We start from the raw sequence: 15,440 nt of genomic DNA on the forward strand, positions 1-15,440 counted from the left end.
CCATGACAGGCCTTGACTCTGATGGTCACCCAGAGTCAGCAGATAAATCTATAAATATAGAAAGTGGAAGAGCTGGCTGGGCACGGTGGCTCATACCTATAATCCTAGCACTTTGGGAGGCTGAGGCAGGTAGAGTGCCTGAGCTCAGGAGTTTGAGACCAGCCTGGCCAACATGGCGAAACCACATCTCTACCAAAAATACAAAAAATTTGTCAGGCGTGGTGGTGTGTGCCCGTAATCCCAGCTACTCAGGAGGCTGAGGCACAAGAATCACTTGAACCCAGGAGGTGGAGGTTGCAGTGAGCAGAGATTGTGCCACTGCACTCTAGCCTGGTTGACAGAGCAAAACTATCTCAAAAAAAAAAAAAAAAAAAAAAAAAAGGGAGAGGGAGAGTCAACAAAGCACAAACACTTGCAAGCTGAAAAAGCAGATGGATGAGTAGTAACTGACTTAAAGGATGAGAATACTGGTTACCAAGTTGACAATGGAGAAAGCCAAGGGGAAACTTGGTTTATATGGCAGAACTACTACAATGCTTAGGGCGTGAGAGTACAGGTAACACCAAACACTGTATTGGTTGAAAGTCGGCTAAGCCCAGGTGACTGTACCTCTCCTGCCTCAGCAGAAAACTGGAGGCTTAATTCTCTAAAGTGGATAAAACAAAGGTTCTGAGAAACTACAGATAGAGTGAGGCCATTGGAACCATAGAGAATATGATGGATTTACATACTGAATATTAATATTTCCAGGCCTCTTTCTCCTCCAAGCAGGAAAGTGAAGAGCATTATTTGAATAATTTGACCACCCCCTTCCTCAAAATGATTTCATGATCCTGACATTAGGTGGTACCTAGTAAATAGGCCAATAATATTGTCCTACAATGAAGCTGACAATTCATAAATTTGTGCGATGTTTCTAGTACCCCATTCTTAAAGATGTATGAACAGCCAGACATAATTGAGGAAAGCTTATAATTGAAAGACAAACACAAAAGCACCAAAGAGAGAAAGAGAGGAAAAAAACTTGCGAAAAACAAAGCTGATATAGAGAAAAGAAAAATTCAAGAAATGCTTATAAATATATCATAGAAATCATAAGAGATATTGCATCCATGGAACAAGAAGCGGATGCTATAAAAAAAGAACATTCAGGAACAAAAGAAGAGCCTTGGGAATAAAAAATATGACAGAGGAATGAACAACCTTAAAAGGGGACTTTAAAGGTTAATCTAAAAAAACTTCCAGCAAATAGAGCAAATAAATGAAAAGTTGGAAAATAGGAAAGGATTAGAGAATTAAATGGACTATCTATAAGGTCCAACCTCCAAACAATAGTTCTAAGTGGTAAGAAATCATGTGTTATAGTTATATTGGCACATTTTTTTCCTTTCATAGTGGTACATATAACAGTGTTGCAACCTGTAATTAATACCATTTTAAATTTGATGAAATAAAGTAAGTATTGCATATTAGATGGTTCTGGTGTTAGTAAGGCTTGCATACTCATAATACGCATAATAATCTTTTTTTTTTTTTTGAGACGGAGTCTTGCACTGCTGCCCAGGCTGGAGTAAAATGGCACGAGCTTGGCCCCCTGCAAGCTCTGCCTCCTGGGTTCAGGCAATTCTCCTGCCTCAGCCTCCCAAGTAGCTGGGATTACAGGCACCCGCCACCACACACAGCTAATTTTTTGTATTTTTTAGTAGAGATGGGGTTTCACTATGTTGGTCAGGCTGGTCTCCATCTCCTGACCTCGTGATCCACCCACCTCAGCCTCCCAAAGTGCTGGGATTATAGGCGTGAGCCACCGCACTTGGTCACATACTCATAATAATCTTTATGTCTCCATTGAGACAATTACAGCACATGAAAAAATGTGAAGACAGAGTATGTTGAATGTGGTGGCCATGGGGAGGGCTGGCATTCTGTGTGTAAGCGAGCCTATATCTCATCTTCCACAGTGGGAGGTCAATAGATACTGCTGAAACAGGAAAACCAACAAGTAGCAATAAAGAATGATAATTAGTGATGAGCAGAGCAATACCAAAAGAAGAAGTTAAAAGAGGTGAAATGGGTGCCTCTGGGAACAGGAAATAGTGCCACATGGGTAAGGTGGGACTACTGTTTTTCACACACAGTAGCTTGAATATTTTTCATAAGTTTTATAGAATTATCAACTCTTATGACTAAATATTTGATTTTTGAAAAACAAAATTAAGTATCCATATATTTTTAAAAGTCACCCAGATTATGCCATTGACTTCAAGGAGATTTTTCACTAAGTAAGCCCATTTCTTCTATTTTGCCTTGATATGCTCCATAATAAACTGAACAGCTTAATTGTCATAGAAGTTGTGAAGAAAACACATTGAGAAAAACAACAGACTCATCTAAGGCCACAAAGTTAGTATGTGCCGGGTTTAGGTGTGGGGCTTGTATTGCACTCTCTGTTAATCATTGTTATATATTTCATTGCCCTGTATAACTCTGGCTATTAGGGGCTTTTTTTTTTTTTTTTTTTGAAACCCCATGAAAGATGTAACATTGGTCTCTATTGGATGCTTACGGGAAGGAAGAGTTTGGAAGGGGGGTCTCACTAGCCCCTGAAAGCCAGATCTTATTGGGGAATCCTCTCCCCGTGGTGGGATAACCATGAGATACAGACTGTACGAATCTTATTCCGGTCTGATTTCACTAATAAAGAAAGATGGCTTTGCTGGTAAGAATACATGATAAGAGAAAGGTTTATCCATAATAATGTGAAGATGAAGGGTCAGATATTGTCAGGTGGGTGGGTTAATTGCAATTTAACGGCTGTTGAAAATGAATCGCCTTCTTTGACCTCCAGGTTCTGGTCTGAGTTAATGATGTATCATAGTTCTGCAGGACATAGCTGTCGGGTGACTATAGTCCCAAGCAGAGTTCCTGACACCAAGAGAGGGACAGGCTCCACTAGCAAGTCCTGACATATTGTTATACCCTCTAAGACATGCCTACGTGTAAAAATTACCATGATTCTTATGCAGTTTAAAGCAGTGTCCACATTCAGTTGGTGTGATAATTTCATGAAGTGATAGCAGCATCCCTAAAATTACACATAGCTTTTGAAATATAAAAGTATAAAAATGATGCTTTGCTGGACTATTAAAAAATGTTTATGAGGTTCAAAGTTTCATCTGATAAATACATTCTCAGAGTCTTTCCAATAAAAAGAACTTTTCACTGAAATGAGTCCAACGCATTTTCATTATATTCCAAATAAGATGGCAATTTTACCTATAATATTTAACTATGATTTATATAACTTTGAAACTTTCTAACACTGCTATAGTTCAAACTGCCTGTCTTTGAAAAATGCTTTGAAACTACATTTTCTTCAATAGAATGAGTCTTCAAAATCTGTGTCTGGTAGAGGGTTAGATTTGTGAGAGTTACTTAAAGCAAAAAACAGATTTTTGCAAAAACAAAATAGACGCATTTCACCCTTTTGTGTTCTTGAGCATTAGTAAAAAATGGGGGATAGGAGACAGGAAGAAATAAAAGACACAATGTCAGTCCTTATGTACAATCTCTGTTTATGTGCAAAAACTGGATTAGTAACTGTAGAACAGAAAAAGAGGTGGAAGACAGTTCTTTATACTAGTGTTCTTGAAATAAAAGGTTATTCGGCAATAATGCTTTAAGAAATGTGCATAATTTATTTTGAAATCTAATTATAGCTTTTTTTGGTTTATGTTAAATCTATGAAGCTGATCAAAGTGGCACTTTTTCAGATCAACATAAATCAGTCTCAAAAGCAATTGAAGATTGATCTTTAAAGCATAAACAGTTTTCAATTTATTGCTTTTATTTTGATACTGCATTTAACTATTTGCATATGCCTCTGTTTACTTTTCTTGTTCCATAGGTTTGCCATCTGCAAATTTGGCCGCACCTAACCTCACTGTGGAGGAAGGAAAGTCTATCACATTATCCTGTAGTGTGGCAGGCGATCCGGTTCCTAATATGTATTGGGATGTTGGTAATCTGGTTTCCAAACATATGGTAAGGCTTGTGTTTGGCTGTGTCTTAATAGAGAGACAAGAGTGTTTCAGAATGTGAGAATGTATTAAACCTAGTGATTATTTGATATTTTATAAGGCTACATATAGAAATTTACAAAGTTTTTTTGATGTACATGCACTTTCTACTTATTCTTAATTAACAAAGACTAACGCAGGCTTGCGTTTTAGTTATGCATACTTAAGAGAGTGAGGAGTCTTTATATCCCTAGTGAGCTCTTTGTATCATCCTGAACAAAGCGAGTGACTTTCCCTGTGGTCTTCTCCCTTGGAGAGAATTCAGGGATCAAGTCAACCTCATGCACTTAGCATTTGAAACCTAGAGAAATAGAATAACTTCTGATTTACTTCTTTGCCTGAGCCCAGTTCAGGCAGAGAAGCTTTTCTAATGCTATATATACATATTTTCTCTAGTTAGGGGAAGAAACCCCAAATCTTGTCACTTTGGGATCAATCCTAATCGAGGTTATTTTTGTCTGTTAATTCATTTGTAGAATGAAACAAGCCACACACAGGGCTCCTTAAGGATAACTAACATTTCATCCGATGACAGTGGGAAGCAGATCTCTTGTGTGGCGGAAAATCTTGTAGGAGAAGATCAAGATTCTGTCAACCTCACTGTGCATTGTACGTAATCAGACTGGCATGTGTTTTTAATAGCAAATGATCATGGACGTACCTACGTTTGTTGCTGGGGCACTCTGGGTGCTGCTTAAATTTGTTAAAAAAAGTATATGCAGTGTTTTGTGCATACTCAATTAAGAAACATTATCAGCCTCTTTTACTTGTTCAATTTCTGCTTAATAACTCTTGCTCATGCATGATTTTTCTTTTAAGCTTCTTTTTCGATTTTGAGCTTGTCATTTTGTGCCTTCCTCTGTCTGTTTTCTGATAGAATATATTTTGGGCTGGTTGCTCCCTCTTGTTAATGTTTTAGCTTAAATTTTCATAAACCAGTTTCTAAAACTTTCTTCCTCTATAAAAGCAATATGATGCTTTAAAGTTATGATACCTAAAGTATTTACTAGCTGTTCACAAATGCCTAATTATACTGTTGATAAAATAAAACCTCATTCTTTTGTTATCAAGTTTCTGTGAGAAGGTAGGATTAGTCCTACTTAAATTACTGAAAATTATTATCACCTGTAGAAAACTTTTATTATTATTGTTTTAAATTTCTGTATACATTGAATCTAAGTTCAAAGATATCCATCTTTTTAATTAAACATAAGTACATTGTTTTTCAGTATTGTAACTAATACAATATACATTTTGAAATTCCAAATTATGGCTTTCAGCATGAAGGTGTATATTCAGTAAAAACTATATAGACACTTCACGTCATTGTAAATTCTGAGCTGGCACGGTATAAATTAATGAGGTTTTACTCCATTTGGATTAGAATTTGGATGAGAAAAACATGAACGTGCATGTGCGTAAGTGTGTGTCTGACTTACACACGTGTAGACCCATGGCCATAGCTGGTATCAGTATGCTGGTTAACACTCACTCATAGCACACATTCAGTGTGTGATTGCTGGAGTGAATGATTGAAATCATCAGCTGTAATCCTTAGTACAATCCATAGTACAATCACTATGCCCAGTGGGTACTAAACTCATAATTTCTCATCATTTTGACCCACTCAGAAGCCTGAAGTCAATGTTATCTCCAAACATATGCAAGCACTTTCAACTCCATGTCCTTAAATCAGCACCTAACCCAAAATTCATTTGAGCATGGTGGAAGGAATGACGGGCCCTGGGTGTGGGGACCTGGGCTGGTGGGAGGAAGGTAAGTGTTGCCCCTGCCCCACTGTGGTCCTTGTGGTGGTTGGTTTATTGCACAGGTCTACAAGTGTGTGTATCTACACATGCATGGACCTTATTTTGTGTAATATATATATAATGTATATTATATATGTATAATGTGTATATATATATATATAATATGTATAATATATATATAGGGTCCCCCCAAATTATATTTAAATTGAATTTTTATAGATGAAGTCACATATTAAAAACTTTTGTTTTCCGAAGACTATTTTAAGGAGGCCTGTGAGAGATATTTGGTAAAGCAGACAATTAAAGTTTGCCAATTTAAATTTAGTAATATCACATTTCTCAGAGTGAGGGACATAGTCACAATATACATGTACAGAGTTCAGCTGCACAGGTGCTCAGTTGAGAGGAATGTCACTGGTAACTGGAAATCTTTCCGTAAATTATGAAAGTGAATTGGGTCCTTTTATCAGCTTTGCTTCTTCCTAGGTAGTATTGTGGGAGGATTTACCTGAATACAAGTAAGGGGGTAATATCAGATTACCTGCTTTCTATTAAAAATATCCAAACTTGAGTTTTTTTCTCAGTTTCAGGTTAATATCTGTATGGTCACTAGGCTCCGAAAAATTGACCTTATCTGTCATAGTTTAGACAAAGAGCAGAAGCAATAAATGATAAATAATATTAACAACTGGCCGGGTGCGGTGGCTCACGCCTATAATCCCAGCACTTTGGGAGGCCGAGGCGGCTGGATCACTTGAGATCAGGAGTTCTAGACCAGCCTGGGCAACATGGTGAAACCCCTTCTCTACTAGAAATACTAATATTAGCCGGTCACGATGGCAGGCGCCTGTAATCCAAGCTACTCGGAAGGCTGAGGCATAAGAATCGCTTGAACCTGGGAGGCAGAGGTTGCAGTAAGCTGTGATCGCGCCACTGCACTCCAGCCTGGGTGACAGAGTGAGACTCTGTCTAAAAGAACAAAAACAAACACACAAAAAATATTAACAACCAAGATAACCAGTGCAGAAACCCCACTCAGAGGGTTTGTCTGTTCCCTGGCTACAATACCTTAGATTTTTTTCTCCTCTTGTCTGATGAGCACATACAGTCAAGAAGCAGTGCCTGAGAGGGAAGGGCCACTGGATTAAACATCAGGATTCAAGATTCTTGTTCCAGATCTGCCTTGCTCAGTAACCTTGATGAGCTCACTTAACCTCATTGCACTTTGGTTTCTTCATCTGAAAAAATGATGCTATTAGATCTCAAAGGTCTTTTCCAGTCCTTGATTTTGTAATTACCAAAGTCAGACTACATTAAAATGAGCAGATGAAGGATTTTAAATACCCTCACTTAGGATGAGTACTCTGTTTAAAGATTCTACCTGATAATGTTTGTTTCCCCAAAGCATGAAGTGCTTTATGTCTAAAGTTGAAATAATCCCTACTCTGTCCAGGCTTAGATTGGACCCCAAACATTTAAAGGATCCAAACATTGGCATCTAGGATCCTAGCAAAAATGGACAACACTATCATGAAATGTGATACTTTCAAAGAGTATTTACTATTGACAATTAGTAATAAATGTTAATTTGTTATATTTATAATAATTCATCAGCAGCAGCAACATTTATTGCATTGATCAGTTTGATCTGTTTTCGAAGTTATGTGAGATCAGGGCTTCAGGTAAAATTTTAAAAGTCATTTTTGTTATTTAGGAAAGAAGTGATATCAAAAAGTATTCATTATTTTATTATTTTGAGTTTTTTTGGTGATGAATCTGTATAATATCAAGATACAGATATTAGAAACCAAAGTCAACTTCAAATGAACTCTTTCCACTGTCAGAAATCTCTTGGATCTGTTTGGAGCTGGTTTTCACTTATACTGAATAGATTTGAGAAATGACTGTAATGCATGGGTCTTAAGTAGAACAGAGAAAGGAGTCTCTCTGAAGCTCTCTTTAGGGAGTTACATCCACCCTGATGATGATACAAAATACTGATGGATTCCAGAGTTTCTGATCATGTGTTTTTCTAAGCCAAACAATGGTTGAGTAAAATTCCCTATCAATGACACAGACATCTCGAGATGGGGAGAATTCTGAGCTTTCTGATGCTATTAACTCTCTCTTTTTCAATTTAGTTGCACCAACTATCACATTTCTCGAATCTCCAACCTCAGACCACCACTGGTGCATTCCATTCACTGTGAAAGGCAACCCCAAACCAGCGCTTCAGTGGTTCTATAACGGGGCAATATTGAATGAGTCCAAATACATCTGTACTAAAATACATGTTACCAATCACACGGAGTACCACGGCTGCCTCCAGCTGGATAATCCCACTCACATGAACAATGGGGACTACACTCTAATAGCCAAGAATGAGTATGGGAAGGATGAGAAACAGATTTCTGCTCACTTCATGGGCTGGCCTGGAATTGACGATGGTGAGTAACTAACACTTTTGCATGTGGGGAGAAGATAAAGTCTATCATTCACCTATTGACAAAATCATGTTATACAATAAACCATCCCCAAACCTAGTGGCTTAAAACTCCATTATTTAGTGTTGCTCATGGATCCATAGGTCAGCAGAGTGGTTTTATTTTGCAGGTATTTATTGTGGAATTCAGGGTCATGAAGCAGCAGCTACATAGGAGATGTGCTTGTTATGATAAGTGCGGAGTGAAAGAGGACAACTGGAATGATGTGAGGCTTCCTAAGGCCTAGATTCAGGGCTGGTGCACTGGACTCTTTCTTCAGCTTATCTGCCATTGGCCAAAGCAAGTCACAGGGCCAAAGCCAAGTTAAGGGGCAGGGAGTTGTACTCCTCCCAAGAAGATGATGAGGGAATTAATAATTTTGGACATTGATATACACTGGATTAATAACTACTCCAGGATGCTTGGGTATCTTATGAGAAAAGGGTTATTATATTATTACCATCATTGTTGCAAGTGTTTAATGAGATTTTGTACCCACAATGGCAAAACCCATGCAAAACCGCAAGCACAGGAACTGTGTTTGATTGGCTCGTGATGCATTTAAGATTTATTTTCTAGCCTCTTACCTAATTCAAAAAGGAGAATTCTGGTTTCTCATCCATGGATGAGAAATTAGTGTCTTGGACTGTTTTGCTTACCCGGGCTGACTGAGCTGAGTGATTCTTTTATTGGCTCCTGTGCTGTTTTTCTAGGAGTGGTAATAGTGCCTGTCTGGCCAAAGGCTAGGACTGCAGAAAGGATGGCTAGCATCAGGGGTCTACTCTGGGCACAGCAGGAGCGTGTCAGTGTGAGCTTCAGGAACAGTGGGACAAGTGTCATGCATTTACCTGCTTCAGATGCTGTCCTTCAGTGGAGTGTTCTTACCTACTCAGTCTCATTGCCCAAATGCTTGCTACCAATGTGGTAGCCAAGGCCTGTGTTTAGATGTTGGGAGCTGTACATGAATAGAGTTCCTCACCAGAGTAGCTCTGAGTCAGTCAAAGTCATGCAAAGATGACTTGGTGGAGAGAAGGGAAAATAGAACCCTGGGGAGACTTGTAAGGCAGGGGCTGCTTGGGCTACATGTACCTGTGTGGCTCCCAGGGCCCCGCCACCAGCAAAGGTGATCCATGCAAAGCCATCTCTGCAAAACAATAAACAAGAATGCAGTCCTTCTCATGACATGATAAGTTCCTATTATTTTGCTCCTCACTAGACCTCTTTTTACATGCACAGGCTTACTTAGTATATTCAAAACGTGATTTGGAATATGTGTTTGATTTACAAACAGTAGCCCTTCAGGAGCACATAAAACAAGCAATATTTGGATGTAATACCCAGACACCCCTGGCTGTTGCTGTCTTTTCCATTAAATCTTCCTCTTAATTGAGAGTTTAGCTACTTGGCTATGGTTGCTGTAGTAAATCTCTAGCTTGCAGTGTGCAGGAAGTCATGTTTGAGGGAATAACAGCTTCATAGTTAAATCCAGAGACACTGATTTAGGACAGTAGCTCTTTGCTTGTTCTTACATAAACTTTTCATTTCTGAATAATTTTAGATCTGTAGAAAAGTTGCAAAGATAGTATAGAGCGTTCACAGACTTATCACCTCCCCCACCATTGTTAATATCTTACGTTACTGTGGTACATTTGTCGCAAATGAGAAACTAATATTGGTACATTACTAATAACTGAACTTCAGACTTATTTGAATTTCACCAGTGGCCCTTTGAAACTCTTGGGGGCAAAACTTGATTCAGAGTGAAGGTCTGCAGTGAAAAGCTGTCAGAAGTGGTCTGAGTCTTTTGATATCAATGCACAGTACTGTCGGTGTAAAGCCAGTAGCTTCTGTTTTGGAAAGGATTTTGATGTCTTTCCTTTTGAACATTTCTATATGGTACTGATATTTGACAGAGCTGAACTCTTCTTATCCATGTGGCCTCATTTTCATTGATCATTTCTGTTAGTTTTAACTTAGCTTGTGGTGGGGAAGAATTGTTTTCTGGTATAAGAATAACTTGGTGTTCTCAAACATTCCCTTTAAAAGAAATAATTATTTATAAAAAATACAACTTAGGCTAAATTTTATAAGTATGTTTCCTCCTCTTCTTTCTTTCCATCTTCTTGTTCATGAATTTATTAGGTCCTTAAAATATTAATATCTGCTTTTAGAAAAGCCCGTTTTTTTGTTCTCTTTAAGTATTTACTTAAGTGTCAGCTATCAAGGAGTAATAAATGAAAGTGGAAATGAAGGAGACTTGGCCCAGGGTGACAGTGGATATAAATGGCCCTAGTGGGCCATAAACCAGCGTGACCGGTTAGAGATTGACCCCACTTGGCTTGGGAAATAGAATCGTTGTGGGTATTTATGAGACTCACAGCCATAGCACACAGACAATGACCTTTCTTAGAACTACTTCCTTTCTCTCTTAACCTCCTTTAAAACTAAAGAAAAATAAACAAATAGCAAAAAAAAAAAAAAAAAAAAAATTCCCTGCTGGTCTAAAGTACATTCCAAGTTAACAACAGCAGGTCAAGTTTGGCTTTATATTCCATTAATATTTCTACTATTATCATATGGTAATTGATGAAGTTTAGCTCTCACAAATATTTTTTATAAGAAATTTCAGCTACTTTCTCCCAGTTGTTTTGGTAAGATCCCCCCCTTCCCTTTTTTTATTTGTTATATTGGAAGTTTCCTAGCTTACAAGGAAGCAGGCAGCCTGGGCTCACTGTGAAGCTAGTTGCATTTCCATACAGAGCCATAATTAATGTGACATCTCTGGTGTCGCTTAGAGTATGTGCACCTCATTCAGCTTAGAGCAGATTTCTGCTCAGGCGCACTGGCTCATGTTTGTAATCCCAGAACTTTGGGAAGCTGAAGTGGGCAGATCACTTGAGCTCAGGAGTTCAAGACCAGCCTGAGCAACATGGCAAAACCCCTTCTCTACAAAAAAATACAAGAATTAGCTGGATGTGGTGTGTGTGCCTGTAGTCCCAGCTACTCGGGAGGCTGAGGTCAGAGGATTGCTTGAGCCTGGGAGGCAGAGGTTGCAGTGAGCCATGATCGTGCCACTGCACTCCAGCCTGGGTGACAGAGCCAGATTCTGTCTCAAAAATAAAACATAAAAAATAATTTTTAAAAAAGAACTAAGATTTCCATGGGATGGTCATTTTGCTTAGGAACTTGTTTTTGAAAACAGAGAATAAAGACTGTTGAAAGAAACTGAAGCATAAATAAACCAAAAGTCTCCAAAACAAAAATTGGTGAGCGTGGAAGGGGATGGACCAATTGGATGTAATGACAGTCCTCATAACGTTTACTTCTGCTTGGGATGCAGACACTAGACGAGGTGGCAGACACCCTGTTCTCTACTTGGAAGAAGGATGGGGAAGTTCGACTTCAAGCCAGCGGCAGCCCAGTCCAAGGGGGTGCCAGTCACAGCGTGTGAGGATGTGAGGCAGGCATTAAAAGAGAGCGGCCCAGCAAACCAAGATCCCCGTGTAATGTCTCTTGAGAGTGCTGGGCCTTGCAGACTGCCATTTCCCCAGCCAGCAGGCTAATGTGGAAGGACAGGTGCTAGCAGATCTTCAGATGTCAGCAGGACCCCAGATGCCAAGCCAGCACCCTTCCCCATCTGTTAATCACTGGAAGCCTGGCTAGTAACTGAGAAAGAGAAAAGACCTTCCCAGACTCCAGATACTAAATTGATCACTTTGGGTCACACATTTAAGAATTGAACTTAGCTCTGGTTAGTTTGGGATTGTGTTTAAGGCATAAAATGCAAACTTTCAGCTTCAAAATGAAATCTAGAAAACCATGATGTTTCTCTTCCGGCACACTGAAGAGCACAACTTGTGACAATCAAACTACAGCAGTTTTATGTTACTTTTGTTTTCCGTCATGTCTTTAAAATTGATTCAGTAGGAGAGATCTTCCCTGGTTCCCAGAACAGTAGCTTCCTGCCCCTTATTGCACATTTGAATCAACTGGAGACTTTTTGTCACTATTTTGTTTGATTACATTTTTAAATGCACATTCCTGGGGCCTAGCTTTAGCAACTCAGATTCAGTGGCTGTGGGATGAGAGTTGGGCTTTGGCTTTTTTTGTTTTTAAGGTCCCTAGTGATTCTAATGAGCAACCAGGAGTGAGCCTCACTGATTGGAGGAGAACTCTGAGCTGTGTAACATTTTTCTGCTTTTGATTGAGTGACAAACAATCCTTTGGTTATTTTCAGCTGCAGATAGACTCTCAATTGAGAAATGGCATGCCCCACCTGAGCTAGAAATGAAAACTCTGGATTTGAGCTCGTGCCCAGTCTTCTGTCCTCCCCAAGTTCAGGCTGGCAGTATGGGGTCAGGGATGGAGTTTGTTGAGGTTTCAGTGTCCCTGCTGCCCAGGTGAAAGGGGGTGGAGAAGGAGATGACAGGGAAGTTTGCTCACTAGTGGCTTTGTGCTCTTGGGACCTGGGAATGTTCAATGCTGATGTGCAGACTTTCTTTCCTGGATACCTTTGTGGGCTCTTGGAGATTTCTCTGTCTGTATTTCCCATGACATGAACAAATGTGCCTCTGCTGCAGCTGGCACAAGCAACTCCTAACTCTAGGAAAGTACTTTGTGTTGTTGGGGTCCCTCAGCAGGACCTAAGACTCCCCACAAAGACTTTCTCCTGTGCTGCCTCTGGACTGCAGGGGACACTCGTAGTCTCTTCTCCCCTAGGTGTACAGGTCAAGCCAAATGCCACCTATACCCCATGGCTGCAGGTTTCTTTCACCTTCTCTGGCAAGGGTCAGGCCTTGTCCTCTGAGCCATCCGTTTGCAGAGAACATAGTTCAACTCTCAGAGTGGTTCCGTGGAAGGCCCTCGGTGGGGCAGTGTCAGAGCAGCACTTCCCTAAAGAAACTTCTTTATAAATCCTTCCTTGTTCTCTCCTTCTGGGGATCTCTTACACTCTCAAGGTGAATCAGACATTTCCAAGGACATGGGTCCAGTTCTCAGCCAGTTCCTTTGTGATTTCTTCCTCTGAGTGCCTCACATCCACTTTGGTATAAGTTACTGAGGCAGGAAGAGTCTTACTTAACATCCTGTTATGCTAGACTCTAGGGATTTTGAACAATGTGCCAGCTGTCTTTGGAGGTATGAGAAACAGAGGGTCCTGGGCTACCCCTTGCAGCGAGTTGTAACACTTGAGACAACGTAGACCCTACCTCTTAGGAAGGTGGCAGGGGTGGGGTGCAGGACGGTGGGAATAAAACACAGCCTCTAGCCCATATAACAAAAGACACCCTAGCCAACCATAAAATATAAAACATGGAGAAACACTTGGCTGCTTATTCCTGTCCCCTGTTCCTCTTTGAGGTTGCCTTTATTCTGGTTGTAAGAGATCAGCTTCTCATTTCTAGGGATGTCCCTGCCTTGATATTAGGCAGGACCCAGATGAAGGTATGCAGAAATTATAGGCAATGAAGGACAAAGACACCTCTTTAAATCTTCTTTCTCATGGAAGCCAGGGAACAGAGACTATTAAATGGAATAGGTGGAACCTCTAAGATTTTACTTCTAATGAGATAAACTTTCACTTATTCTCAATTCAAATGACTCATTCAGAGCTGATGTTTGAACTTGGAATCCTGAGCATAGTTAGCCTCCACTCTCCATATTATTTAAAGAGCAGCTTTGGTGCAGTGGGAAGGGTTTGGGTTTTGAACTCAGATCTGATTCAGTCACAGATCTGAGTTCCATCCTCCATGATCTATGCAGCTTTGAGCAATTTTCTTAACACCTCGGAGTGTGAAGTGTGACTTTCCTTCTCCATAAAGTGTAGGGTTCTAGCCCCAAGTAGAGGGCATCTGCCTGTCATGTGTCAGCCCCAGCTTAGAAGGTTGCCACCTTGAGGCTGAGCATATCTGAAGTGCCCGATGCAGTGCCTGACACATGATAGGCAGGTGCTCAGTGTTATTTATCTCTCCCTAGGTAGGCATTGAGAATATGATAAAGGAGGCGAACATTCCCCACCTCCCTTTGTGTTTATGCCCTGTAGCCATTAGGGAGCAACTTTCTACCCAGAAATGCTTTTATCTCAGACTAACTCTGCCCTTCCTTGTTCAGAAGCATGGGCTTGCCCAGAAAAAGGATCTTGAGACTCTATCATTTTACTACCTGAGCTTTCTAGACTTGGCCCTTGATATGATTTGGCTATGTCCCCACACAAATCTCATCTTGAATTGTAGCTCCCATGATTTCCACATGTGGTGGGAGGGACCTAATGGGAGGTAATTGAATCATGGGGTGGATTTTTCCTGTGCTGTTCTCATGACAGTGAATAAGTCTTATGAGATCTGATGGTTTGATGAAGGGAAGTTCCCCTGCACACACTCTTTCTTGCCTGCTGCCATGTAAGACATGTCTTGCTTCCCCTTCACTTTCTGCCATAATTGTGAGGCCTCCCCAGCCATATGGAACTATGAGTCAATTAAACCTCTTTCCTTTATAAATTACCCAGTCCTGCATATGTCTTTATTAGCAGCATGCAAACAGGCTAATACAGCCCTTTAAGGAGAAAATTAAGTCAAAAATTTGACCCACCTTTCAGAGGGTGGGTCAGTCTTAGATCTTTCTGCTGTCTAAGCTCTTTTCCCCCTTCTCCTTTTCATTTGGAATGTAGCCTAGAAATGTGCTGTTGGGGACAAAACCAACTCCTGTCCTTTCTCCTTTTTTGTAGCTATGGTCAAAGATACCCTGACTCCAATATTTAGGTACCTGGCTATTACTTTGTGTTTCACTGAAAAAATTGTCATTTTTTTTGCTGGGTGCAGTGGATCCCTTGAGGCTGGGAGTTCCAGGCCAGTCTGGTCAACAAAGTGAGACCCCATGTCTACGAAAAATAAAAAGAAATAAAAATAAAAATTGTCATCCTTCTTGCTCACTGAGACCTTTTGACTCTGGTAAAACTTCTCAGTGAGTTGTTAAATCAGGGCTTCTCAAACTTTAATGCACATACCAAACTCCTGGGGACCCTGTTAAAATGAAGATTATGATTCAATGGATTTGAAAATGGGCCCAGCTAATGTATTTCTAACAAGCCCCCTGATGATGCCAGTACTGCTGGT

The 15,440-nt window shown here is 40.1% G+C and overlaps 1 protein-coding gene across 4 annotated transcripts in view; it reads left to right on the top strand.

Annotated features, from left to right (window-relative positions):
- Positions 1-15,440, top strand: part of NTRK2 (neurotrophic receptor tyrosine kinase 2) — a 359,572-nt gene that overhangs the window by 49,585 nt on the left and 294,547 nt on the right. For all 4 annotated transcript variants that reach the window (XM_024252096.3, XM_054520116.2, XM_054520115.2 and 1 more), the window contains exons 6-8: positions 3,908-4,044; positions 4,556-4,688; positions 7,990-8,295. In XM_024252096.3, the coding sequence (XP_024107864.3) occupies positions 3,908-4,044; positions 4,556-4,688; positions 7,990-8,295 (576 nt within the window). The remainder of the gene's footprint in view (positions 1-3,907; positions 4,045-4,555; positions 4,689-7,989; positions 8,296-15,440) is intronic.

The sequence above is a fragment of the Pongo abelii genome, chromosome 13 (assembly GCF_028885655.2).
Source record: "Pongo abelii isolate AG06213 chromosome 13, NHGRI_mPonAbe1-v2.0_pri, whole genome shotgun sequence".
Classification (NCBI taxonomy): Eukaryota; Metazoa; Chordata; class Mammalia; order Primates; family Hominidae; genus Pongo; species Pongo abelii.